This window comes from Heterocephalus glaber, unplaced genomic scaffold (genome assembly GCF_053883595.1).
Source record: "Heterocephalus glaber isolate CG9 unplaced genomic scaffold, H.glaber_assembly_v1.0 deba00001504, whole genome shotgun sequence".
Taxonomy (NCBI): Eukaryota; Metazoa; Chordata; class Mammalia; order Rodentia; family Bathyergidae; genus Heterocephalus; species Heterocephalus glaber.
Window position 1 is genome coordinate 72,772,588 of NW_028258324.1, and position 26,654 is coordinate 72,799,241.

General features: G+C 54.3%; 1 protein-coding gene across 1 annotated transcript; it reads left to right on the forward strand.

The window, feature by feature from the left end:
- The first annotated feature begins 1,735 nt into the window (after positions 1 to 1,735).
- Positions 1,736 to 22,053, forward strand: Ltf (lactotransferrin). Its single transcript, XM_004835024.3, has 17 exons — positions 1,736 to 1,894; positions 4,403 to 4,566; positions 4,970 to 5,078; positions 5,266 to 5,448; positions 5,752 to 5,899; positions 6,463 to 6,518; positions 8,602 to 8,780; positions 9,196 to 9,370; positions 9,960 to 10,114; positions 11,257 to 11,347; positions 12,175 to 12,222; positions 12,899 to 13,054; positions 14,276 to 14,417; positions 17,754 to 17,821; positions 19,586 to 19,770; positions 20,470 to 20,659; positions 21,849 to 22,053. Exons 1-17 carry the CDS (start codon positions 1,741 to 1,743, stop codon positions 21,881 to 21,883), a joined length of 2,238 nt encoding a protein of 745 aa, XP_004835081.2. The 5' UTR covers positions 1,736 to 1,740; the 3' UTR covers positions 21,884 to 22,053.
- Positions 22,054 to 26,654: the final 4,601 nt, after the last annotated feature.

Consider the following 26,654-nt stretch of genomic DNA (forward strand, 5'->3'; position numbering starts at 1 on the left):
ATAGCAACCTCCTGCCAGTGGAGGAACAAGAAAGCAGGCCTGGGACCCTGTCAGCCAGGCTGGGTGGGGCCTCTGGGAGGTCTTTTTCTTTGTCCCATCTGGAGCAGGTTCTGCCCAGACCCCTTCCCAGCTCTCCCCTTGGGATTCGAAGCTAGAAGACTTCTAGGGGCATGGACCGGGCTTAGTCTGTGGGAGCCTAGCTTGGTGGGCAGCTACTACCCTGCTGAGGCTGAGGGGGCTCAGACTTGCAATTCTGCAAAGGGCCCCCTGCCTGCCTGTTACATACCAGCGCTCACTGTTGTGCGGCTCTCTATACTGCACCCTTTTACTAGGCTCTGCTTCCCTCTGGAAGGCCCCTCTGTCCGGGTCCCACCCTCCCTCCAGGTAGCCCTGCTGGTGGCCCCAGGTTCTGTGTCCTCATGACACTGTCACACACCCCGGGCCCAGGGATCCTCAGGGCATCCTGCTTGTAATTTGCCCTCCCGTAGAGACGTGGGCAGTCATGTTTCTTCATTCTTTTCTAATCACAAAAAGCCAGGCTTAGCTGCTAACTCTGGGACTGCACCAAGATGCTTCAGGACTCTTGAGCATTGGCCAATTTTGTATTTCTTCACCATTTTTGAAATGGCTTATTTCAATTATTGATGGGAGCAACTTTTAATGTTGCGATATCTTATTTCCAAACAACAAGGGACCCTGGACCTGTCACCCCCCACCCATTGGAGATTCCAGCACCAAGCCCCAGGCCCCTCTCTTGTGCCAGGCTGCAGGATCCCGACCAGTCCCTTGTGCCCTGGCAGGACCATGCCCAGGATGGAGAGGCCCCCACAGCTCCTCTGGAGCCTCCCAGACTGGGCACTTCTCCAGGGCACAGTGCCTGCGGGTGCCTACCCGTGCCAGCACTGGCTCCCTGGGGCTTTACTCAACTGCTGCTCCAGGAAACACCTGACCACCCAGTGGTCTAAGCAAACAGTCAGGACCAGTCTTTCAGGACAAGCACATCTCTTAGGTGACTTCCCCGAGGGGTGGAGCCTCCCTGCCTCACCTGCTGACTCCCAGCCAAGCTCCCACCTGCAGGGACAGGGCTGCAGTGCCCACGAGGGCCTGGAGCGTCCAGGGCGTGCATGGAGGGCCACAGGTAGTGGGCTTCCAGTCAGTTACGGGCACACAGTGAGCGGTGCGGGAGATCTTTGTTACCGAGGCCCCCGAATCATGGGATGGAATTGACAGACCTGTCCTTAGAAGCCGAAACTAGCTTTGCAACGAAAAAGGGCCTCTCCTGATAGGACGTGTGTTAAAATGAGGTTGACCTTTTCGTCTATCTCCCATCACTACTAAAAGAAAAAGAAAAAAAAGAAAGAGAGGAAGGGAGGGAGGGAGGAAGAAGGAGCAGGCATCTCCCCCTTGGCAGAGGAGGGGACAGGGCCGGGGGTGGACGGTCCCCTCTGAGGCCCCATCCTGTTTGGGGAGCCCGACTGTGAGTCTCAGCAGGACTGGGAGGGTCCCTTCCCTTGGAGCCCCAGGTTCCCTCCAAGTGGCCATTCTGTCCCGAAGCTGCCCCTGTGCCCTGTAGGTGGAACCGCTGTGCACACTGCCTGCTGAGGAGCGCCCAGCTCCCTGTTCCCGGAACCCCCTGGCCTGTCCCCCACCTCCAGGCACTGAGCCCAGCAGGAACCAGACTCGGAGGGGAGGGACAGAGGGGAGAGCACTGGGGCAGGGAGGCAGCAGCCTGCACCACCGATGGGGCAACAGGGCGGGGCCAGCCCGCGGGGCCTCCTGGATAAAAGGGCGCAGGGCAGCTCGGGCAGAGCCCTGACTGGCTGTGTCACCACGACAGGAAGCACCATGAGACTCCTCCTGGCCGCCCTGCTGTCCCTGTCCCTCGGGGATCTTGGTGAGTGCTTCGCATCCAGACAGGCACGGACTGGTGCAGGGATGAGAGGCAGAACAGGACTCCCCTAAGCCATGTGGGCCACATCTAGGTCTTCCACAGCTTCCCCAGGGCCTCCGGGGAGGCCTCTGCTGCCCGTGTCCCCCCAGGACCTCCATCACCTATCCTAGTTACACAGGTTCAGAGAGGGTGAGCAACTTGCTAAAGACACACAGCATTGTAGTTGAAGTCAACAGGATCCTAGTTCCTGCAAGGATGTGTGACAAAGCTGGTCTGAGCCTTGGTTTCCTCATTTAGAAACCCTGGGGCTGGGCGGACGTGGAGGTGGGCCGCCACCTGCTGGGCAGAAGGAAGGAGTCTCTTGGGTCCTGGGGTAACTTGGGGCTGCAGTGCTCCGCAGGGATGTGTCATGGTGGAAGCCATGAGTGTGTGTGTGTGTGGGGGGGGGTTCGGGGCGGGAACAGGGGCTTAGACAGCCGGCCGGTGGGGCCGGGCAGAGCAGGCGCCCCACCCTTACCCAGCGCTGTTCCTCCCTCCTGCTTTAGGGCTCCACTCAGGGTGGGAGTTCCTGGAGGAAGAAGGGGTCAGGGAGGTGGTTAGAGAGCCAGGGAGTCCTTCCCCCCAAACCTGGGGAGTGCGAGCAGATCCCGGGCCGCTCTCCTGACCCCTCGGACACCGGAGAGGTGGCCTATACCCCTGCGGAAACCCCATGCTTCTCTGGGATTCCTGCTCTGGTCTCCAGGAGTGGTGTCCAGGCTGGTAGGGGTCAGGCCGGCTGGATCCAGGGCTCGTGGGCAATGGGGGGGGGGGCTTGGAGGAGCCAGGGGAGGCACTCATGGGCTCCCACCAGGCTGGGTCATGTGCCTGGGGCCTCCCGGGGCCTGGGCCGTCTGTGGGGCGGGAAGGACGGAGAAGAAAGGAGCCCTGTCCTTGGCTTCCGCCCTGGCTTGCCCCACCGTGGCTCGCGGCCTGGACTTCCCTCTGGACTCACTTGTTCTCTGGCTGATTTCTGACACCAACCCCCCGTTGCTGCCCCCTCCGTTCTCGGTGATGTCCCTACGCAAGCTGTCCATTCCCCCATGCCTTCTTTGTGCAGTTGTTGGACAGTTAGGCTATTTCCAATATTTTGCTATTCTGAATAATGCTGCTATGAATATTCATGCAGGAGTCTGAACGACGACATGTTTTTATTTCTAGAAGCTCAGATGCTGGGCCATAGGGTTGGTCCATGTGTAACATTTTGGGAAGCACCAGGCTGTTTTCCAAAGAGCCTGCACCAGTTTACACTCCGGGCCATGCAGGAAGGTTTCCATTCTTCCACACCCTTGCCCACACATGTTTCTGTCTGTTTCAGCTGTGATCAGCTATGTGATGTACTCGACTACCTTTTAAAATTCACATTGTTCACTGACTACTGATGCTGAACAGCTTTTCATGTGCTTAACAGCCATCTGTCTTCTTTGGTGGACTCGAGATCTTTTACCCATTATGTATTTAGTTCTCTCTTGTTGTTATTATGAATTAGAATGACAGCCTTCAGGCCTAGGCTTTTCAGTGCTTGTATGCAAAGATGAGATTGATTTTTGTCTCCTGGTCTGGTATCCCTGACCCTGCAGCACCTGCTCATCCGCTCTGACAGTGCTTTGCAGATGCATTAGGGTTCTCTGCATCCAGATGTGTGTCAGCTGCAAAGTTTCACTCAAACTTCTTCACGGTGCCGTTCATTTTGTTTCCTTTTCTTGCCTCACTGCATGTCCCGGGCCTCACACTGTGCTGGGTAGGACAAAGGAGGCTGGACACCTTTGCGTTGCTCCTGAGCGTGGGCAGAAAGCTTTCTTTCTTTTGCCATTTTGATTGGACCTGCACTGTAGGTTTTCCATAGATGCCATCTGCCAGGCAACCAGGTGAGCAAACCTGATCCAACTTCTGCCCAGTTGCGGATTCTAGCACCAAAGCAGGCTGACCAGGGCCCCATCTTTCTGGGCAGGGAGGCCTGTTGTGTCCCCGAGTCCCTACTCCCACAGCCTCCACAGTCGGCTGTGTTTTCTCCCGCTCCGAGATACCCTCTTGGAGGTGCTTAGACCCACAACTGAGAGAGACTCAAGGCTGGATTTGCACCCTTAGCCTCCCTAAGAGCCAAGCAGCGACCCGTCTCTCTGCCCACCTCCCAGGTTCAAATGGGGCAAAGCAGGTGGAAGAACTCCCTAAACTGATCTGAGGGCTGGGTCAGCAGCACTTTTTTAGGAGCAGGAAGAATGTCCAAGTTACAGGAAGGAAAAGAATCTAGAGGCTTTGCCACCCTTCTTTTATTAAGACCCCCCCACCCCACCCCACCCCCGGCCAGGGCAGGGTCCCTCGGGTCTAGTGGAGGCCTCCGTGAGAACGGCTGGAGCGGTGGTGGGGAGCAGAGGACGGAGGGCGGTTGGGAGCACAGAGCTGGGAGGCTGCCGGGGGACAAGGTGGTCCCTCCCAGACCATCCTGGAGACCTATCTCGGGCTCCTCTCTCCCAGGACTGGGCCGGGCCACCCCCAAGGAAAATGTGCGATGGTGCACCATATCCCAAGACGAGGTGACCAAGTGCTTCCGACTGCAGAGGAACATGAAGAAAGTGAGGGGCCCTCCAGTCTCCTGCATCAAGAGAGCCTCCTACCGTGACTGTCTCCGGGCCATTACGGTGAGTCTCGGCTGGAAGTGGGGGGACCAGGGTGCACGGGGGTGCCAGGAAATGGATGGAGTGCCGTGGAGCCGAGCTGGCCCTTGTCCCTCTGCTGTATTACGGTCATGTCAAGACATCTGAATCGCTGTACTTTCTGTTGAGTAAAAAGAACTTCAGCCAGCACGAAGCAAGGCTAGGGGAGATGCACCCAGAACAACTTCAAACACAAACAGCTGGTGTGGCCAGGGGCCGGTGCCGGTCTCTGGAGTTAAAGCCCTTGGGCAGGACCCTGTGACATGTGGCCTCGAGGCCTGCAGGCCCCTTTGGAGCTCCTTCCGGCTGTGCAGCCTCTTGGAGCCCCGACACCCACTCGCTGGGCTCAGGAGGTCTCCCTGCAGCTGACGGACCCCTCATCCTCCAGGATAGCAAGGCTGATGCCATGACCCTGGATGGCGGGCAGCTGTACGAAGCGGGGCAGGCCCCCTACAACCTGCGCCCCGTGGCGGCTGAAGTGTATGGCACAGAAGCACGTGAGTGCTGGTGGCTGAAGGCATGGCCTAGGCTCCCGGGATTGGGGTGCACACCGTGCTGCAGGGAGCAGAGGTGCTGGCCTGGGAGGAGAGGACGCAAGGGCCCCTCTTACAGGGGCTGGCTCGGGGGTGGGTTGTGCTCCTTCTTTTGCCCAGGCTGACTTTCAGGTCTCCCTGCCCCTCGCAGAGCCCCGGACACACTACTATGCTGTGGTTGTGGCCAAGAGGAGCAGCAGCTTCCGGCTGGACCAGCTGCGGGGCCTGCGGTCCTGCCACACCGGCATCCGCCGGACTGCTGGGTGGAGGGTCCCCATAGGGCTGCTCCGTCCGTTCTTGAACTGGACGGGACCCCCCGAGCCCATAGAGGCAGGTAAGACGGCAGAGGGGACCCTGGGAGAGCGCGGCAGGGTGTCTACTACAACTGTGGGCGGGGCCACTTTGGGGTCCCATGGGTGCCTGCGGTGACTCCAAGGTAGGGAGGGCCAGCAAGGAGGCAGGTGTCCCTGGGGAGGTGACCAGAGCCGCTCAGCTAAGGTGTCTGTCCCCAAGCTCCCAGCCCAGGCCAGAGGGTGCCGGGCAGGGTGTGGGAAGCGGCTGTGTCCCCAGGGTCACTGCAGGGGTGACACTGCGGCAGGGTTGCCTCCCACTCTGCAGCCCCCTCTCTGCTCCACAGCTGTGGCCAGATTCTTCTTGGCCAGCTGCGTTCCTGGTGCGGATGGAGCTCGGTTTCCCAACTTGTGTCGCCTGTGTGCAGGGACAGGGACAAATAAATGTGCCTTCTCCACGCAGGAGCCGTACTTCGGCTACTCTGGAGCCTTCAAGTGAGTGACGCTGTCTTGGTCCCCACTGTGGGTCACATGCCTCACCCCAGGGGGCCTCTGCTAGGGCCCAGGTGACTCAGCCGTTGCAGGGACCGAAGGGGACCCAGTGTCCTGGGTTCTGCTGACTCCAGCCCCTCCCCTGGGCACCCTGGGGCCGAAGGAGTCTTGTCATGTGGAGCCAGCTGGGCAGGAGAGCGCTGCGTCCGGGCTCATGTCCCTACCTCTTCCCCAAGGGCAGAAGGAGCCCTGCCCAATTTGCCTGTCCACCACATTCCCCGAGCCCTGGGCTCTGCAGTGTGCAGAGATGCCTATCTGCCTGTCCTCCCACTCGGGGAAGCTGGCAACTCAGGCCCAGGAAAGAGCCACACGGCCAGGGATACCAAGCCTTTCCCCTCCGTGCAGCTCTCTCTTACACAGACAAAAAAGTGACCTCCCTTCCGCCCGAGAGCCATGGTCAGGCCCTGTCAGCACCTGAGCCCCACCTGGAAGGGCCCGATCTCCACCTCAGGGAGCGGGCAGCACAGGGCCCAGGCCACTCACCTTTGGGGTGTCTTGCTTGGCAGGTGTCTGAGAGAGGGGGCTGGAGACGTGGCTTTCATCAAGGCGAGTACAGTGTTCGGTAAGAGCTGGCTCGGAGCCTCGGGTCCCACACCTTCCGTCGGGTTCCCTTGTCGTTCTGTTTTCTCATGAGCGCACTCGGCGTGGCTCCGTCACTGGTGTCTGACATCGCCCACCGACGCCTGCTTTTCCCTGCAGAGGGACGCGAGCCCAGGTGCCCACACTGTCTCCTCCGGGCTGTGTCATACTGTGACGTGGAGGGGCTGCCTGTGGCCCTGGTTCTACGTTCACACATTTCCTGAGTGTTAGAAACCATGGGGTCCCCAAGGGGCTCCGCTCAGCATTTGGTTTGGACACGGGTCTGCGTGTCGTGGGCTCGTAGGACTTGCCAGGGGCCAGCCCAGCGATGGACACCAGGTGTGTTCTCTCCTGGCCTCACACAGAGCCCTCCTCCTCTGCCTGTCCCACCGTGAGGCCCTACTGCTAGGTGCAGACAGGCTGTGGAACTCCCTGGGGCACCTGAGCAGTCATCCAGGGCCCCGGGAGGGACACTGCTCTCAAGATTTCAATTCTGCTCATGTTCGTCTCTGCTGATGTTCTTGCTTTTGCACAACTTTGTTTTTTGACATTCATTGTGTTTGTCTGAATGACGATGGCTATAGAACAATCTCATGGTTGGTTTAATTTGCACTTCTGACACCTGTGAGTCGACTCTCTCCATATATCTCCTGCAGTTTGGGTTTCTTGTTCTTGTTTTATAGACTCTGACTTGTCCTCCAGGGTTTCAAGTTCAGGACTGTCTCTGTCTATTTAGACTTCAGGGTGTCTGTCAGTAGTACAAAGGTCTTTGAAACCCATGAGCTAAAAGCCATCAGTTTTGCCCTGCTGATTTGTGGTTTTGGGGTCTTTTAAAGATGCTCATTTCACCCCCAAATCATGAAAGTTTCAGTGAATAAGATGAATGATTCCTCCCTCTCACAACTGCCTCCGTGTATACCAGCTGGGAAATCAGGCATGGATTTGCCTTAGCCTTTTCCTCCCTTTATGGACCCTTTCCCTGTGCTAACAACAAGAGCTCCACCTGTGTGCTCATGCTACATGGAGTCAGTCCTTTGCCAGGTCTGTACTTATCCATGTGGCCAGCTTCTGGGGTGTTTCGTTTTGCTGGTGTTTGTGTCTTCCTGTTTTTATACCCTGGTATGTGGAAGCTTTCTGTAATAGAGGGAGTTCCTAGCCCCACTTTGCTATTTATTTTCAGTTTTTCTGAGCCCAGTGTGGAAGTGTCTCAAGGGTATTTTCCTTTTTTAATTTTTCAAGGGTATTTTTTGCCTTAATCTTTTGGTCCTTCTTACTGTTCCTTCAGATGTGGGGGGGGAGGCAGCTCTGTGAGGTGACCCTTTCCAGCAGGGCTGCAGGGTGTGTTCAGTCACAGGCTTGAAGCTCTGCCAACCCCTGGCTCTTTCTGGGGCTCTCTTTAACTTTCTGAGTGTTCTGGAGTCATTCACTGCCTTTCTTCTCAGAATTTCCCTCCTTCCCTCCCTCCCTCCCTTCCTTCCATGCAGTAGATGGAATCTAGGGTCCCACACATGCCAGGCAAGTGCTGTACCACTGAGCCACACCCTCAGCCTGATTCTCCACCTGTATCCACTTTGGTTGCCGAGACAGAATACTTGACACCCACAATTTAAAGGAGGAGAGGTTTAATTTGGCTTACAGTTTCTAGAGGGTTTAGTCCATGGTCGCTGGCTCCAAGGCAGAAATGGCTGGTGGAAGGGCCTGGGAGGAGGACAGCTGCTCACCTCATGGTAGCCAGGAAGCAGAGAATGGAGAGAAGAGCTGGCGGGGAGATACGCTCTTCCCGTCACACCCCAGTGACCCGCTTCTAACCCGGCCCTGCCTCCTAACAGCAGAGTCAGCCATGGCCACATCCATGGCTGAATCCACTGATGAGTATAGTGCCTGATCCAGTCACCTTCTGACAGCCCCGCCTCCAAACACAGGAGGCTTTGGGGATATTCTAGATCTAATCTGCCACACTGCATTCCTGGCTCTCACTTCTGTCAGCCGGGCAAGATGTCTCCTCCAGCTCTGAATTCTCTGAGAGGAGCGAAGCTCTGGCTCACTTGGGCCTCTCCCTCCTGCAGAGGACCTGCCGGACAAGGCCCAGCGGGACCAGTACAAGCTGCTCTGCCCGGACAACACCTGGAGGCCGGTGGACGAGTATAAGCAGTGTCACCTGGCCCGCGTCCCTTCTCACGCTGTCGTGGCCCGCAGTGTGAATGGCAAGGAGGACTTGATCTGGGAGTTTCTCCACCAGGCGCAGGTAGCCCCACCTGTGCTGCTCCCCACCTGCTCAGCATTGGGGGTGGGGTGCAAATCTCCACTCCTGACTTGGGACACTCTAGAAGCCCCTTTGGGCTCAGGGGACTCCAGCACAGATGGCAGGAAGGCCGGACTCCTCTAGCACTGCCGACCCCCGGCAGCTCATGGCTGCAGCAGAAGTGTGTGTGTGTGTGTGTGTGTGTGTGTGTGTTTACCACACAGCATTCCCAGGACTCAAAGGCTCTGAGCCCCAGCCACTTCCCAGAGACTGGGCCAAGCTGAGCTCCTGCCTCTGCGATGACCTAGGTCCCTGCCCTCAGAATTACCCCAAAATTCCAGAGACTCATTTTCAACACTGGGGCTTGGTTTCCTCCCTACTGACTGCTAACTCCACAGTTCTATTTTTCCTTCATTAGGAAAAGTTTGGAAGAAACAAGTCATCGGCATTCCAGCTCTTTGGCTCACCCCGTGGGAAGAAGGACCTGCTGTTCAAGGACTCCTCGCTGGGCTTCGTGAGGGTCCCCAAGAAGATAGACACCGGGCTGTACCTGGGCTTCGGCTACCTCTCCTCCATCCGGAACATGGAGGAAAGTGAGTGTGGGGAGCTGTCTCTGGGGGGCCCTGCCCGGGATGGTCACTGTCCTCCCGGATGCAGGTGTGAGCGTCTGCTGTTGACCGGGTCGGGGATCAGGAGAGGGGTCCCCACACCATGCTGGCCTCCAGACTCAGGCTCCCCTGTGGTCCTGTGTGGTCAGGATCGCCAGGGCTGGCAGGAAAACCAGCCGGCCTCCTATTAAGTGAGAAATAGGAGCAGCAGCAGGGAGGACGCTGGGCCTGGAGAGTCAGCTCCTGAGCTTGGCCAGGGTCAGAGGCCACAGGGGACCAGCTGGGCCACGATCTTCCCCTGGGCTGGGGGGTGAGCCGGGAGCAGGTGACCAGAGGCCACTGTGTCCACGCTGGTGACCGTGGGCCCGGAGAGGTCTCCTCGGCCACCGCTCGGGGAGGACACTGGGCTCTGAGGGCTCAGGGATGGGGATGGGTTAGAAGCCAGGGAAGCTGTGGAAAGGAGGGGAGGAGAAACCGAGGCAGCCCCTGGGCCGAGCAGGGTGAGGAGCTGAGAAGTGGACTGAGAGGAGGGACTGGCAGGCGGCGGTGCCCACCACTGTGACCCTCTCTGCAGCGGAGGCGGATGTGGCCGCCAGGCGCGCGCGGGTCGTGTGGTGCGCGGTCGGCCCCGAGGAGAAGCGCAAGTGTGACCGCTGGAGCAGCGTGAGCGGCGGCAGAGTGACCTGCACCTCGGCGCGCACCCCAGAGGACTGCATCCCGCGGGTCATGGTGGGCGGGGAGGGGCGGGGCAGAGGCGGGTCGGGTCGTGGTGGGCGGGGCGGAGGAGGACCCGGTGGAGGACCGAGCGGGCCCCCAGGGCGCTGGCACCTTGCCCAGGGCGTGCGGTTTTAGGTTGAAAAAGCAGCTTATTGTGAAGTTCTCACCTCTTTCACCTGAAGCACAACTCAGGGTTATTGTGTGTAATCTGGAACGTGGGACGTGCACACACACCCGCACGCCCACACACACCAAAAAACCACTTGTGGTCTTACACAGAGAAAGCTACGATTAAAGGGTTTTTTTTTTTTTTTTCATTTTCAGTGCTAGGACTTGAACCCAGGGCCTTCACACTGAGTTACGTTCCCCAGCCCTTTTTTAAAATTCAATTTTATTTATCTTTTAGGGTTAGGGTCGATTCCCCGGGCTGGGGTCGGACTGTGATCCTCCTCCCTCAGCCTCCCAGAGCACTGGGGTTCCCGGGGTGTGTGGCCACTCCCGGCTCTGACTGCGGTTCTGCCGATTCTGAGCTCCGGGGTGTGCCGTGCGTGCAGGGGTGCACGCGGGGTTCCAGGACTGGGTCGGTTAGTGCAGTTTCCGAATGTTTTCACCAGACAGGAAGCGTGTCGTGGGCGTTTCCCGCGTGAATACTTGTTCTTCAGTAATGTTTTTCCGTCAGAGATTTCAGAACCTCTTTTATGTGGACCAGCTCCGATTAGTCACGATCACGTTGCCATTATCCCAACCCCGAGATAGACTCCTGTTTAGAAGTCGTGTCCAGCATTGCTGAGCGCGCTGAGCCCCACTAGTGGCCCGCGTGTGCCCGTGGGGCGGGGATGCGCTTGCTGCCCGTGAGCCCGAGTGGTGCCCGCGGCCCGGCCCTTTGAGGCTGGCGGTTGGGGTGTAGATCCCCTCCCCGCGTCCCCAGAGCAGAAGGGGACTTGCTCAGAGGACGCAGGGTGACTGCAGTGAGGGCCCGGCTCTTCTGAGTTGGCAGTACCCAGCCGAGCGGGCTGGCAGCGAGTCAGTGGGCACGAGGTATTGATCCCCTCGAGGGCTCAGCTCCAACATGGGGATCTGCAGGGGGCTGGGGAGAGAAGCCACTCCTGGGGCTGCGAAGACGGCAGGACAGGAAGCAGCCCCTGTCTCCACAGAAAGGCGAGGCGGACGCCATGAGTCTGGACGGAGGGTTCATCTACACGGCGGGCAGGTGCGGCCTGGTGCCCGTCCTGGCAGAGAACCAGAGTAAGTGGAGGGAGAGAGCTCTCGGGGCCTGGGCGGAGCCGGCCACGCGCTGGACCCGGGGGAGCAGCCTGGACGCCCTGGGGGGACGTGGGGGAGCAAGCCGCAAAGGGGCCCTGCTGCCTAAGAAGCTTGTGCTGAGACTGGGCAAAGCAAAGCGCAGAGGCTCCCTTCCTCCCCGCTTCCCTCTCCCTTCCCCTCGGCTCTGTTCCTTTCTCCTCTCACCCCCCCCCCCCCCAAGTCCTGGGCTTGCTTTTACGTTTTAATCTTTAAGCTTTTACAGATTTAATCACCCAGGTGAGGTTGTCAAGAGTTTATCTTCCAACCATTCACTCGCAAGTCCAAATTTTAAGTTCTTTGGAGTGAGGCAGATTCTTCACTGTTGACAAAGTTATTTCCAAATCACAAAAATTCCCTCTGTTCCTCCCGACAAGTCCGAGGCTCTCCTGACTTCCAGCAGTGCACGCAGCCTGTTCTGGCTGTGTTTGAACTCCAGGCAGCAGTGGCAAGGCACATGGTCAGTGCCCGATGCCTCGTGCCCGGCGTGCTGCCTGCGGTGTCCACCCGTGTCTGCGTGCAGCTGTGCAGGCCCGGGTGTAGCTCTGCCAGAGTTGCCCATCCGGGTCCCTGCGGGTGAGGACTTGCCAGCTGGCGGCCACCGCGGCTCGGGCTCATCTTTGCTTGTCTCCTGGTGACAGTGTGCGTTCACTTCTGCGTATGGCACAGCTGCAGCCCTCTCTGGAAGCCACTCTGTGCTGTGCATCTTTCACAGTGTGTGACTTCGCGGTAAATCAGTGTTTTACAATGGCTTGCTTGTCTTCTTCTTTCAGAATCCCAAGCAAACCCAGGCTCTGACTGCGTGAACAGACCACCGGAAGGTGAGTTGAGGCTGGGCACTTTCCGGGGGGAGAATAAGTTCGAGTTGCTGGAGGACGAGGTGGTAAAGACTCAAAACAAACGACAGAGGCAGACCTGGTCCTGGAAGTCCTGAAGGCAGCGGCTCATCCCTAGGGAGTGGATTGGGCTCCGGTTCACAGTGAGCTTCGAAGGGGCAGAGAGGAAGCAGACTGCACAGAGCCACGGCGGATCCTGCTGTGCACCTGGGTCTCTGTGGGGAATCCGGCCCTCTGCCCCAGTGCGGCCACTGAGAGCCAATGCACCACGTTGACCCTTCACTGCTCAGGGACCCTGCATCCATGCAGTGGAGGCCCGCTGCTCCTGCCTGGTACACACTGCAGGGGACACTTGTTCAGGGTTTGCTCCTTTCGTGGCTCTCCTGTTAACTTGGAGGCATCGTGTGGCTGCTTGAGGACAGACCTGCTGCAATCACGAACAGCCCAGCTTTTCTGATTGCTTTATTTCACAGCCCAGCCCGATCTCCCCTGGATGCAGGGCACAGCCGGCACTTGTGGGTCTGCCTAGCAACGGCCAGCCAGGGATCTGAGGAACCGCCCCCTGCCGATGCGTCTGGCTGTGGCCTGGCTTGTGGACACTGCACTGGAATCCGCATGCCAGGCATCCTGGGGTTAAGGTTGCTCTGTCGTCCGTGTGCAGGGTACCTTGCAGTGGCAGCGGTTCGGACATCGGACTCTGGCCTCACCTGGAACTCTCTGAGAGGCAGGAAGTCCTGCCACACAGCTGTGGACAGGACCGCGGGCTGGATCATCCCCATGGGCCTGCTCTTCAACCAGACTGGCTCCTGCAGATTCGGTGTGGAGTCCCGGGGTGGCGGAAGCCTCCTGGGGAGGGGCTGGGGGGACTTGCAGCTTGGGCCCACAGGTGTCTTTGGGTAGAAGAAAGTCCTCCCTGGGACTACGCCCTGTAAGCCGGGATGCCCAAGGAGGCTTCCTGCCTGACAGTTTCCAAGTCCCCCCCTATGGAGGTGAAAGGCAGGGGCATCAAGTCGGGTAAGGTGGTGCATGTCTATGATCCCAGCTGCTCAGGAGGCTGAGGCAGGAGGATTGCAAGTTCAGGCCAGCCTAAGGAATTTAGCAAGAATCTGTCTCTAACAAAAAGGGCTGGGTATGTAGATAGCCCCGGAATGTTTTCCTAGCGTGTATGAACCCCTGGGTTCAGTGCTCACACACACACACACACACAAACACACGCACACAGACAATTGGAGTATCAGCCTACTTCTCTGTTTCGAAAGAATGGGTGCAGTTCTGAGAAATCCAGTATTTCTTACCTCTTGCAGCCCCAGATCCAAATTCCTCGTAGGCCTCCACTTCCCACCAGCCTGCCCCATGCAGGGAGTTCTGTTTCTAAACAGAACCCACTGCTCACCCAGTCTGCCCTCCGCAGACCCCTGTGCCCTGGGTCCCCCCACACCCTGCTCACCCTGGCTAGTGCTGGCCACACCCTCCCTTGGTGGCCTGGCGATGTGGGTACCTGGTGCCCTCGCTGTGGCTCTCCCGGAGTGGGGACCCCGCTGCACTGTCACTGGGGCTGGTCCTGGCCGGGGCACACGCCAGTCCCCAGCACAGCAGACCATGCTTGCTACTCTTGTCATCTCTGTGCTGGCTCTGAGCTGCCCCCAGGGGCTGCAGGTCTGACAAAAGGTGGTCCGTGCTCAGAACTTTTTCATCACCTCTGCCTCCGTTTCCCTGGGTTGAGTCACATGAGGGGTTACATCCTGCTCAGTTCAGCAGCAGGAGACAGAGCCCCCCTCGGCCCCTCCAAAGAGTGGCTGGGCCAGGACACAGGCTTCGGCCTCTCCCGGGGAAGTGAGGTCCAGCCCCTGTTAGAGCCGGAGGAGCAGCCTGCTTCTGCCTCCTGTGCAGGATGAAGAGCAGAGGAGGCTCCCAGGCCTGCAGTCCGTGACGTGGTGCTGACTCCAGTGGGATGGGCCGGTGTGTTCTGTAGCCCCGGCCGGGTCACCTGCTCAGAGGAGGACTCAGGTGGCCACTGACTGCTGGCTCCTTCCTGCAGGTGAATTCTTCAGCCAGAGCTGCGCCCCAGGTGCGGACCCCGCGTCCCCCCTGTGCGCACTGTGTGTGGGCAACGACCGGGGTGAGAACAAGTGCGTGGCCAACAGCCAGGAGCGCTACTACGGCTACACGGGGGCCTTCCGGTGAGTCCCGGGCCTCCACGTGGTGAGTCTCGGGCGGGCGCAAGGGGTGGCCTGTCACAGCCACCCAGAGGCAGCTCCTGGAGGGCACCCCCGCCTCGCCCAAATGTGTTCATCCCAGCCTCTCAGGAGGCTGAGGCAGGAGGATTGCTAGTTTGAAGTCAGCCTGGGAACTTAGCTAGACTATGTCTCAAAATTAAAAAAAAATTTTTTTAAAGGTCTGGGGACGTAGCTCTGTGGTTGAGTGCTCCTGAGTTTGATCTCCAGTTCTGCCAAAAAAAAAAAAAAAAGTTTTCAGAGTTCATAAATTACATCCAGGGCATGATTCACAGCACCCACAGCCTACATTTATTTCATTAGTGGTGGCGCTGTTTAGGGGTGCAGAGGGATCATCAGGCTCCTCCCCGTTTCCAAGAGCTCATTTTGCCAGCAGGTGGCGCCATGGATCTGAGAACGACCGCGCGTGCTCAAACTGTGGCCTTTGAGCTTTGTCATGTAAACTTTGGTGGCCCGACGCTATAGAAGTTGTTTTTGTTATATTTTGAGTGAGTCATAAAAATCAGACAAACAAAAATGTGCTTTGAATGTACAAAAATATCTTTGAGGAACTAAGGATTTGGGAATAGAAGAGTCGTGATGTGATCCCACTCAGAATGGTGGCTAGACTCGAGGAGACATCGTGACCCCCAAACTGCCCCAGACATTGGGGAGGCACCCCTTTCCCGGGACTCTCTGCAAGGCAGCATTTCTGTTTACACCAGAAGACTCTGCTTTGTCTTTTGTTCTAATTATATCCAGAATCTAGACTGGATGATCTGAGATCCCAGATGTCTTATTTTTAAAATTTGCTTAATTTTCTATGCTTTTTAAAATTCACGCATTTGAAGCCCCCTGCCTGTAGCATGCGTCTCCCAACCACGCAGACTGCACAGACGCGGGCTGCCGTCTTGCTTGGGAATGCTGCTCCGGAGACCACTGTCCTCCAGCCGCAGCCTGGATCCAGAGCTCCCTCCCGGGCCACCCTCACATCTGTGGCCCTGGGACACCCTGAGGCTGTCACTTTAAGCTGTCCATTTCTCTTGCTTCGCTTTAGGCAGCCTGTTTCCTAGATTTCATTTCTTTAGCTTTCTTGGTTTTGTTGCAACAGAGCACAGCCTCCTGCAGCTTCTTGAGAAAGAGTGAAGTGTGTTGCTGGTTTTTGAAATATTTATTTACATGTCTTCAGACATCTTTACTTTTGCATTGATTCATAGTTGGTCTGAATGATGAGATCTAGGTTGAAAAACTTTTTCCCTAGGAATTTTGATAAGATTTCTATATCTAGAAAATGGCAGTATTTAATCTGACTAAACTTTCCACTCAAAACAAGCATTAACACCGGAGGCCATGCCCCGCATGCCTTCATACACATGTCCTTGAAAACGTGGAGGAAAAGGTAAAATGATAAGGAATTATTAGGGCAAAATCCAAGGGGAATGAGGATTCCAAGAGCAGCATGGTGCTGCTTTCTCTTGAGGTGTGTACTTGCTCCAACAATCTTGACCCTCACAGGCTACCTTACCCTTACAGAGTGCACCAGAGTAACTTCTGTGGCCACTCTTGGTGGAGCTGAAGTTGGCCTGAAGTTGAGGAAGATGGCAAAGCACTCTACTTCTGTGAAATTTAAATCATGACCAATCCCTGAATGGATTTGTGATTCAGACTCATGTCCCCTGGGATGGTCCCGAAATCCTCAAGTTATAAATATTTTTTAAAGTGGTCCCAGGTTAATGGTGTCTCTAGGAACTTCTCTGGGACAAAGAGCTTCAGCTTGGTCTTCAAAGACTGCTGAAAATACACTGTCAGTGTCAAAGAGCAACACAGCAGCACAACGTAATCAGAAAAGGGTGACAAGTGCAAACAGCCAACAGAAAAAAACCAACTAGTATTTAAAAAATGAATAAATAGACTTTCTAGAAAGGAATAAAATAGCAATTGAAATTTACTATGGAACTGACCGGTTTAACCAACTACATGTAACTGGAAGAATTAGTGAAATGAAAATTATCCAGAATGTGTCATAGGAAAGTGAAAGATAGAATATAGTAAATTCAAAATTTAAAATGACTAATCCATTGTCTTCTACTTCCTAGAATTGCTGTTGAGAAATATGTTACCATCTTGATTGATGATCCTTTGTATACTGCATTGTTTTCTTTTTCTTGAAAACTTTTTGAGCTTTTAAAAAAAACTCCAGTGTTCAGAAACTTCATAATGATATTTATTTATGTGTGACTTCTTCTAATTTATTGGACTGGGCACTTGATAAGCCATTTCATTTGAAAACTTAGGTTATTTAGTTCTGGGAAACTTTATTATTTCTCTGACAATTTCCGTTCTTCTATTTCTCTGATTTCACCTTAAGTTTTTATTTTTAAATTATGGACTCTCTTGCATTATCATCTGGCTTTCTTATTTACTTTTTATTATCTGTTCCTCATATTCTAATTTCTGGGTTATTTGCTCAGCTTTTATCATTTTTAAAGAATTGTAAAGATTTTTTTTTTTGCTTCCTAAGAACTCTTCTGTATCTCAACTATTCCTTTTTAGAGCTTTCTTGTTTTGTGAATGGTGCTTCTTTCATGTTTTATAAGGATTTTTAAAATAAGGATATATTAATATTTATAAGGATATATATATTTTTTTTCTGGTACTGGGGATCGAATTCAGGACCTTTCGCTTGCCAGACAGGCATAGCGCCACTGAGCTACATCCCTGCCTCACATTTTAATGATATTAATTATAGCTTTTTTCTTAGCTTTATTCTCTACCCTATATTGTCTCTATATCCTGAATTAGAATGATTTCAGCTCCACTTTTTATGATCTTTCTTCAATATCAAATGGTCTCTGGCTATTTGTCCATATTTAAGAGTAAAGTATTAGATTGATTTAAAATAAAAAGTCAGAGACACTGGGCTGATCACTGGCACGGTTCCAGTTGCCGGATGTTGGTAGTACTGGGCCTCACTGTAGGCCTGCTTCTTGGTGTTATTTTATTGTGGGCACCAAAATTTTAGAATCTGTGGGTTTTTTCTTGGGTGATCAGATTCCCTAAGGAAAAACTTACTGTCCACTCCCTGGGGAGAGAGGTCTTGGCAGGCCGCCTCTGGTGTTTTAGGAGGAGGAGGGCACAGATGTGTTCAGTCTGCCATTTAAAACTAAATATTTCCTGGAAATGTTTTCATCTTTTACATGTTTACTTCCGTGTTTCAGTTTTTGGAATGTATTTACAAATATCTGTGACAGCTCTAATAGACTCTTTTCTCTTGTGATGTGTTTATTTTCTGAAATATTTTAGGTGCCTGGCTGAGAGGGCCGGAGACGTTGCATTCCTGAAAGACTCCACCGTCCTGCAGAACACCGATGGTAGGTGAAGTGCTTCCCTTGCGCTTTCAAAGCAGAGCCTTTGTTTAGCTTCACAGCACATCCCTGTCTTCAGATGGGCACTTGCAGGAGACCTAGCTGTTCACAGACTTTTGATTGAAGTCCAGAATCTTAACCTTGGGAGGCAGCATGGTAACACCTGTAGCTGCCACAGTGGTTTTTGAAGCTGAATTCTCTCTCTCTCTCTCTCTCTCTCTCTCTCTCTCTCTCTCTCTCTCTCTCTCACACACACACACACACACACACACACACACACACACACACCATGGCTTTGTCTAGTCATGTGCAGAAGTCTGTCATTTGCTTGCACCAGATCACATGTGCCTCTAGGAAACAGAATGGACAATACGAAAAAATCGAATGATGCAAACAGAATTTCCCTTTTGAAAGAGGGAAGTAAAGGGCTTCCTGAAGCCCCCTGTGAGCCCTCTGCCCCTCCCCTCCCCATTCTCTCCCCTCCCCCTCCCCCTTGGGTCACCTTGTGGCTCTGGAGAGGGATGAGGGCCAGACCTATGGGTCTGGAAGGATCTCAGCATCACACAGAGGAACAAAGAGGAAGGCGCCATGGTTTCTTAGAGAGGATGTGGAGGGAGAGACTGGGAGGCCCGGACAGGGACCTGGATTGGCACACAGTCGAGCCTGCATGTTCACACTCAGAACTGACCGCAGGCGGTGGACGTGGGCTCCAAGGGTCAGATGGGCATCCAGTTTAGTTTTCAGTTCCTCTGGAACTTTACACGGGTATTGGATCAGAACTGACTAAGCATATTTGCTAACCCGTGGAAGTCCTTATCCTTTCTCTGGTTATAGTAAGAGCATCTGACAATGAAAGGAGATACCGGATTTGAAAACCTGGAATTGGAAATGTTCCAGAATGACGCAATGTCGTGGGAAACCCCATCCCGCCACACGATGAGGCGGAGTCCTAGTGTCTTTAGTCCCAGTACTAAAAATACCACATAAAATTAGCTGCAGGCTATGGATGTAATGTGCACAGGAGACATCGGTGAATTTCAGGTTTCAAGTTGGGTCCTCTCCCCAGTCTATAATGCATATGCAAATATCCAGAAACCTGAAAAAAAAAAATCCAATATCCAAAGCACTTCTGGTTCCAGCATTTTGGGTAAAGGATACTCAACCTGTTTTCTTTTTCTGGAACTCATTAGAAATATGGCATAGACAAAAGATTTTCTTTTAAAAAAAAAAATCCAAAAACTTTGCTGGGTGTGGTGGTGCACACCTGTAATCCCAGCACCCAGGAGGCTGAGGCAGGAGGATGTTTGTTAAATTTGAGGCCAGCCTGGGCTACACATCGAGTTCAAGGCCAGCATGAACTGCATAGCGAGACCCTGTTTCAAAAAATGAAGAACCTAAAAAGAACTTTTAACAGCTTTTTGAGATACAATTTACATGCTATAAAACCCTCCCGATCCATCTAATCGAGGTGTATGATTCAGTGGTCTCCAGCAAATGCAGAGTTGTGTGACCACCAACAGATCCCTGGAACCCCTGAGTAGCCCCAGAAAGCGCCCCATCAGCAGTCACTCCGCCACTCCACTCCTTGAGCACTGGGACTGCTGGAATTTGTGGTCTTTTATGCCCAGCTTTCATCTCGAGGCCTTGTGTTTCTGAAGTCTGTCCATGTGTGACTGCACCCCTTTTCTTGCTGAATGACAAGTCCACCCGAAAAGTCCCCTCCGCAGAGCAGGGCGGCTGCAGCTGGTGCCTCCCTCTTTCTCTCGCCAGGAAAGAGCCCCGAATCCTGGGCCAGGGACCTGAAGCTGGCGGACTTCCAGCTGCTCTGCCTCGATGGCACCCGGAAGCCTGTGACAGAGGCTCGAAGCTGCCACCTGGCCATGGCCCCAAACCACGCTGTGGTGTCTCGCAGAGAGAAGGCGAAACTCCTGGAACAGGTGCTGCTGGACCAACAGGTACGGACCTGGGGCTGCAGAGACTCCTGACGGAGCCATCGAGGGGCTGGAGCCACCGCCTGCTGTGGGACCACTGCGACCTTTTTGGGCTGACGTAGCCTCTGCTCTGAGACCTGCCCTCTCTCTGTCCTCTCTGTCCTGCGGCTTTAGGCAAACGGGGCGCCTCCCTCCCACAGTCCTCCTTGGGGACTTGTTTACTGTTTGAAGTTTTCTGGGCCGGCTAACCATGTTCTGCACAAAACCACTCAAAGAACGGACCCAGTGCTCCCCTCCTAGATTTGGGGCTGTGTCCTTGTGACTTGGAGGAATCCTAAGCTCCCCTGAAAATCCAGGATTCTGCACTAGCACCTCGGTTGCTCTGACTGCATCAGGCCCCCAGGTGTCGCAGTGGCCCAGGGGGTGAAGGGACAGTGGCTCTGGAGGGCAGGGCCTGGCTGGTCACCTCCTGGAAGGTGGGAGGACTAGGCTTCCTGTGCAGATGGCCTCCCTGAGGGCAGGCGCTTAGGGTGCCCTGGGGATCCATTCTTCGGAGCAGACCTTGGAAACCCTCAGCTGTGAGTTTCTATGGGATGAGGCCGCAGAGTGAGAAGGAGCTCAGTGTCCCCGGGGCTGGCAGGATGAGGAAGTGCCCTTGGGCTCCCTGTCCACACACGCGCCTGTCCTCCTGGGCCACTCGCTGACCCTCTGGCTTTCACCCAGGCTCGGTTCGGAAGAAACGGATCCAGGTGCCCAGGAGAGTTTTGCCTGTTTCAGTCTGAAACCAAAAACCTTCTGTTCAATGACAACACCGAGTGCCTGGCCAGACTGCAGGGCAGAACCAACTACGAGACGTACCTGGGACGGGAGTACGTCACAGCTACCGCCAATGTGAAGCGCTGCTCCACCTCCGGTACGCGGACCTGGGGGCATCACTGAGAAGCCACCGGGGGCGAAGGCACTGCAGGAAAGCCGATTCTCAAAAGGCTAGGGAAAGGCATGGATAATAATTCAACCCTTTAAAATATTAGGAGTCTTCCCTGAGCGTTGCCAGGCTGCCGGGGGCGATTCTCAACTGTGAGCATGCGCCGAGCCCCCAGCTCTGTGGTCACCCAGATTCCCGCTCCCATCCCTCACCCAGGGCAGCAGAGGCCCTGGGGACACTGTGCCCAGGCCCAGGCTTCCCTTTCTCCCTGTTCTCGGCTCAGGATGATCTGCCTGAGGCCCTGCTGTTGTCAGGGTGGAGGCCAGGATGCTTTCTAAGGAATGCATGGGACAGTCGTCCCCTGGACCCCCAAAAGAATTACGATCAGGCTCCAAATGTCCAGGGCGCCAAGGTGACAGCCAGCTCCCAGGTCACTGGCACGCAGGGGAGGCTCACACAGAGAACTGCAGTGGTGGGGTGATCCTGGGGGGCACGAGTGTGGGCTGGGCCCTGGAGGGCGGGGTGTGGGTCCCGCTGCCCCCAGCCCGCAGCACGGTGAGTCACACAGCAGGTGCTTAGCAGCATTTGCCAAGAGCGAATGGACCCAGGAGCCGCACATTCGGGAGGTTGGGACAGCGACGTCCACGGACGGAGGGAGAATGTGACAGCTGCATCTCCCAGAGATGGGCGTGGGTGGTTCTGTCCCTCTGGCCAGTGCAGGGGAGCCCGGCTTGGCGGGGAACAGAGGTGCTGTGTTCTTGGGGCACCGCAGGCTAGGAGAAGAGGGAGTGGGGACCGCATGGGCAAGGCAGCACTGACTCACAGTGCAAATTGAAGTGCCTGCTTGGATTTACTAATGTAAAACATGGACTTTTTTTTTGGTACTGGCCATGGAACTTGGGACCTTGCACTTGCGAGGCAGGTGGCAGCACCACTGAGCTAAATCCGTGGTCCAAACATGGACTTTTAAAAACCTCAATTTCTAGCTGGGCATGTGGTGCATGCCTATAATCCCAGCACTTGGGAGGCTGAGGCAGGAGGATTGCTTCGAGTTTGAGGCCAACCTGGGCTACATAGTGAGTTCAAGGCCAGCCTGGACTACATGGTGAGACCCTGTCTCAACAAAACAAAACAAAACAAGTCAGTCTCTGAACATCCTTCTGTGTTGTGTTCACAGCTCTCCTGGAAGCCTGCGCTTTCCTCAGCCAGTGAACCGGGGGGAGACCCCTGTCCCCAGCGCCCCTCTGCCGGGCCCCTCAGCCTTGATTGGATCCGAGTGCTGGGACTGCATCCTCCTCACCAAGGACCAGGGTTCCAGTCCCTCTGCTTTCACTGCTTCCTGCTGTCGCTTAGGAAGAAATAAACTTTCTGACTGAAAGGAGAAACGTTGTTGGCTTCCTGTCCTTCTCAGTGCCCCCTTCTCTGCATGGTTGTGCTGGACCCACACTTCAGGTCAGATGTAGCAGTGGGTCCTTTCCCCCAGGTTCAGGTCCAGCCCTTCCCCCGCGCCTTGGCCCGAGGCCCGGTGGCCTGGTGTTGGGGGCGGCCAGGCAGCGACTTCCCCACGGGCACCTGGCTTGTTCACGTGATTGTCTCGGTGCGGGCGGACCTGTGTGAGTGCCCGTGCATACAAGTGAGCTCCAGATTGTGTGTGCACACGTGCGTGCATGCAGCTGCTTCCCTGCACGCGTGCACATGCGAGTGTGCAGATGTGTGCCCTCCCACGGCGGGGCGGGAAGAGAGGGTGTTGGAAGCACAGTGTCAGGAAGGAGCCCGGGAGGAGGAGAGGGGATTGTCTGGGGCTGAGGTGGGCAGCATCTGTACACAAAGCACAGCCTGCACACTGTGCTGCCCGCCAGGGCGGTCACCCTCTGTCGTCTGTCACTTGCACTTTATCTCCTGCGCTCCCTGCTCTCAGGCAGAGCCTGTCTGTATCAAGCTGGGGAGATGCAAGGTGGAGGTCAGACAGCATCTGATTCCTTATAGATAGTCAACTGACCTAGCAAGCTCCCCCTCCCCTCCCCCTCCTCTCCCTCCCTTCCCTCCCAGTGCTTGGGACTGAACTCAGGACCTCTTGCATGCTAGGCAAGTGCTCTACCACTGGTTATCCCCAGCCCCCCTTTTCTTTCTGGGGTACTGGGAATAAACCCAGGGTGTAGGGAACAGGGGAAGGGGACGTTACCAGAACCTCTGCAGTGAGTCCTAGTCTCCTGCGAGCCACGGCAGCACATGGCGAATTACAGGAAAGGTAGACAAATGAGACTGAGAAGAAGCTGAGCTTTGGGTCTGATCCGTGCTGCTCTGGGCGGCAAAGACAAAGCCCCCCTAGCTTGCAGCACCTTTTACTCAGTACCTGGGGAAACAGATGTAACAAGTGCACTGCAGAGTTCAGTACTTCACAGTGGGATAAACAAGGTGTAACAAAAGGCTGGGGGCAGTGGAAATCTAAGAACAATGGGGAACTATGCAGATGAAGATTTGGTTCCTCCCTGGCGTCTCCCGCAGGTGTGGTCTGGTCCTGGAGATGACAGCATCCCGGGATCACTGAGGTCTCAGTTGTGACCCGAGGCCAAAATGCAATTATGTCTGGAATGCCATAGCTGGGCTGTAGGCAGGAGAACCAGGCCTACTCAAATGATTTTTCCCTAGAATTATGTAGCATTGCTCCTAACACCAAGGGCCCACAAACACCAGATAATTTTCTACCAGTGAACAACATACCTAGAGCTACCTGGCACCTCTCATGAAGCCCACCGAAATGTTAAAAAAAAAATACTGTTTATTCTACTTTGAGCTTTAAAAGTCTGGAGGGTACTGGCACCACTTGGATGCAGGTGCCCATCTGATAACCCAGACCTCTGGTCCACACCCTGAGCTGTTTGCCGCATACACAGTTTCCAAAGGTCTGTAAGGCCCAGCTGGTTGCATAACCATACCAAGAAGTTCTTCTCTGGTGGCACCTGAGTGGACTTCTCTGGAGACGGTTAGACATTTCCTACTCTAACAGTGTGGATGCAAAGGGAGAGGGAGAATCAGCTTCTTCCATGAAGCCAGACATTAAAGGAATTTGCAAAAACTGTAAATCAGTTCTTGTTGCTAATTTTTTTCTTTTGGAAAACACTGATTTTTTCCAGAGAAACATGTTATTTATGTTAGTATGCAATAGGCCTGTTATTTTAAAAAGCTTCTAATGAAATATCTAACATCTTTTGGTTGACATTTCCAGTGCATTAAACAGCAATACGCTGAGCCCACACACAGAAGAACCCTTTTGCCCTCAGATTCCAGGCATGTAAAACTCTGTGAGCCGCTGCCCCAGTGAAACTGCCCTGGGTAGACGGAATGTTCACGGGGCCGTGGCAGGAAGCCACCACCCGTGGGAATCTTAATACCTGTCATTCAGAGAGGAGGTTAACGACTGGAGGTTGTTTCTACACTGGATTTCATGCAGCAGAGGCCAGTCCAGACACCGCGAAATGGGCCACAGCCAGAGCATTTATGCCATGAGGCTGTTTGTGTGATTTTGCACAGCACGGTAAACAACACCAGGCTTAGCTCACGGCCACTGGTGGTGGAAACAAAATCGAGTGAAGTTGTTTGGAGGAGGTGTTGTGCCCAGATCGTGAGGACCCTGAAGACCACCAAGGAGCCGATTCCAATGCAATCACTCAAGGGTCGCTTATTCAAGCTCGAGCAGGGACTCTCGACCGTCACCGACGCAGCAGGTCAGGATTGAGAGCCCCCTACTCCAAATCAGCAGGGGTTTTTATAGGGGTTACAGCAAGGTTTGGGGAGTTCCAGTTTGGAAATTACATGATTGGCTGGTACATAGCAAATTTTGAATGTTTAAACCTGATTGGCTGTGCCTCACGGGCCAAACTGCAAATGGTTGCTCAAGCTATCGAAAAGAACATCTGGGACATTGGGGTATTGGGGTAACTACTGATTAGCTGTTGCTAGGGGACTGCTGAACATTATCACAGGCAGGTGGTCAAAGTACATCTTGTCATTTTTCTTGGAACTGGAGTTTATGTCCAGGCCACCTTATTTTAAGATGGAGCCAAATTTTAAAATGGAGTTGCTTAGGTCTCACATTCACTTAGGTCTCACATTCCCCCCTTCATATGTAGCTCTAGAGGCCCAATCATGGATCTCTGGGGGTTAATTCTATTGGGTTCTCTGATATAGGTTGATATTGTGACCTGAGAACCATTAATTGTACTGTACTGATGCATTCTCTAATGAATGAGACCAATTTGTTAAGTATGCAAGGTCCAGATATTAAGAGAAGCAGCAAAATGAGCAGGGGACCTAACAGTGTGGAGATTAGGGTGGTCAACCATGGAGAAGAGTTAAATAGTGACTCGAACCATCCTTGGGCCTGTTCGCGCTTGCGCCTTCGCTTAGCCAGGCCCTCTCTGACTTTCGCCATGGACTCTTTGACCGCACCCGAATGATCTATGTAGAAACAACATTCTTCCCCCAGGGCGGCACAGAGCCCTCCCTGTTGTAGCAAGACCAGGTCTAAACCCCTTTTATTTTGAAGCACTACCTCTGCCAAGGAGGACAGCGACTCCTGTAAGTGAGAGATTGAACTCTCGAATCTCTCAATGTCTCTATCTATGGCTGTCCTTAAATCATTATAATGTTTATTTTGCAAAATTAAGGAGGAGACCCCAGCCCCAGCTCTGGCTAGGCCCAGACCTAAGAGCACCATCAAAGTGATGGCTGTCAGGGGCTCCTGCTTAATTCTAGTTGGGGTTTTATCTAAATAGGTGAAAATATCTTTTTCAGGGTGATAGATCAGCCTGGGAACTAATTGTACTAATATACAAAAGTCACTAGTCTGGTTGAGCACTTTTCCCTGTGCACAAGGGGTGAGCCCTGTGGAACAGGCCCACCATCCGTCTGGGGGGGGTACAACATATTTTTCTGAATTAGACTGGTGAGTCTGGCTACCAAGATGTTGGTGAGTAATCGGGACATTACCAATACAAGTGCCGTACCCAACCACAGATTGTAAAGTCAGTCTAGCTGTTCCCTTCTTTTGCCACCTGCATAGAGTAGGACTGTCTGACTCAGTAAAGTTTCCTGAGAAAGCTATTCCCTCATAATAAGGGGGCTTAATGTCATAGCACAACCAACAAGACTGGGTGAGGTCAGGTCAGGATGCATTTAGGACTTTAAAAGTCCTGACCACAAGCTCCCAGAGAGGGTCGTCTGGGACTTGGCTCTGCCCTGAGTCTGTAGTAATTTTGGTGGTACCCTGGGGAGGAGGCAGAGATGGGCTTACTGTGCTTCAGGGGGGATTGGCTGGTTTAGGGGCTGGAAGGGCTAGTGCAGGGTTGGGTCTGACAGGATGAGACCATAGTGGTGTCCCTACTAGCTGAAGGGTGAACAAAAGTCCAGGGTCTTTGCTCTGTGTCTTGAGGCGGAGGCCCCAGGTCTTGCCTAATTCCCACCCAGGGGCCTGTTTACCTGTTGGAGTGAATTGTAGCCATACTTGGGAATCTCCAGGGACACGAGCCAAGGCAATAAGGTCTGATCCTTTTTTTGGTCCCCACATTTCCCTCCATTGTGTGGCCATATTTCCTACAACCATGGTTTCACAGCCCCAACTGGTGCAGAAGTAAGCCTTGGGTCCTCCATGTTGGGAGGTTTTTTCACCCCCTGGGCATACATAAAATACCCTCCAGAGGCAACCAGGATATGCGTCTGCCGTCTTTTAGGTATGTGTCCAAGACCCCTCAGCCAGTTGGCAGAGGTCAAACATTAAGTGGTCAGGGATCCAGAAGACTCTAGGTCCCACGGTTGAAGCCAAAGGGAACTGGAGCCCAGTCTCTAGGTTGAGAATTATCCAAGTCCAATTGAAAGGGGCATTGGGATTTTCAGCTGTCATCTGGGTGCAACAGGCTATGGCAATTGTCCAAATCAGGAGCATTTGAATTTGAGTTTGAGGGGATTGTCATTGTCCTTGGATACC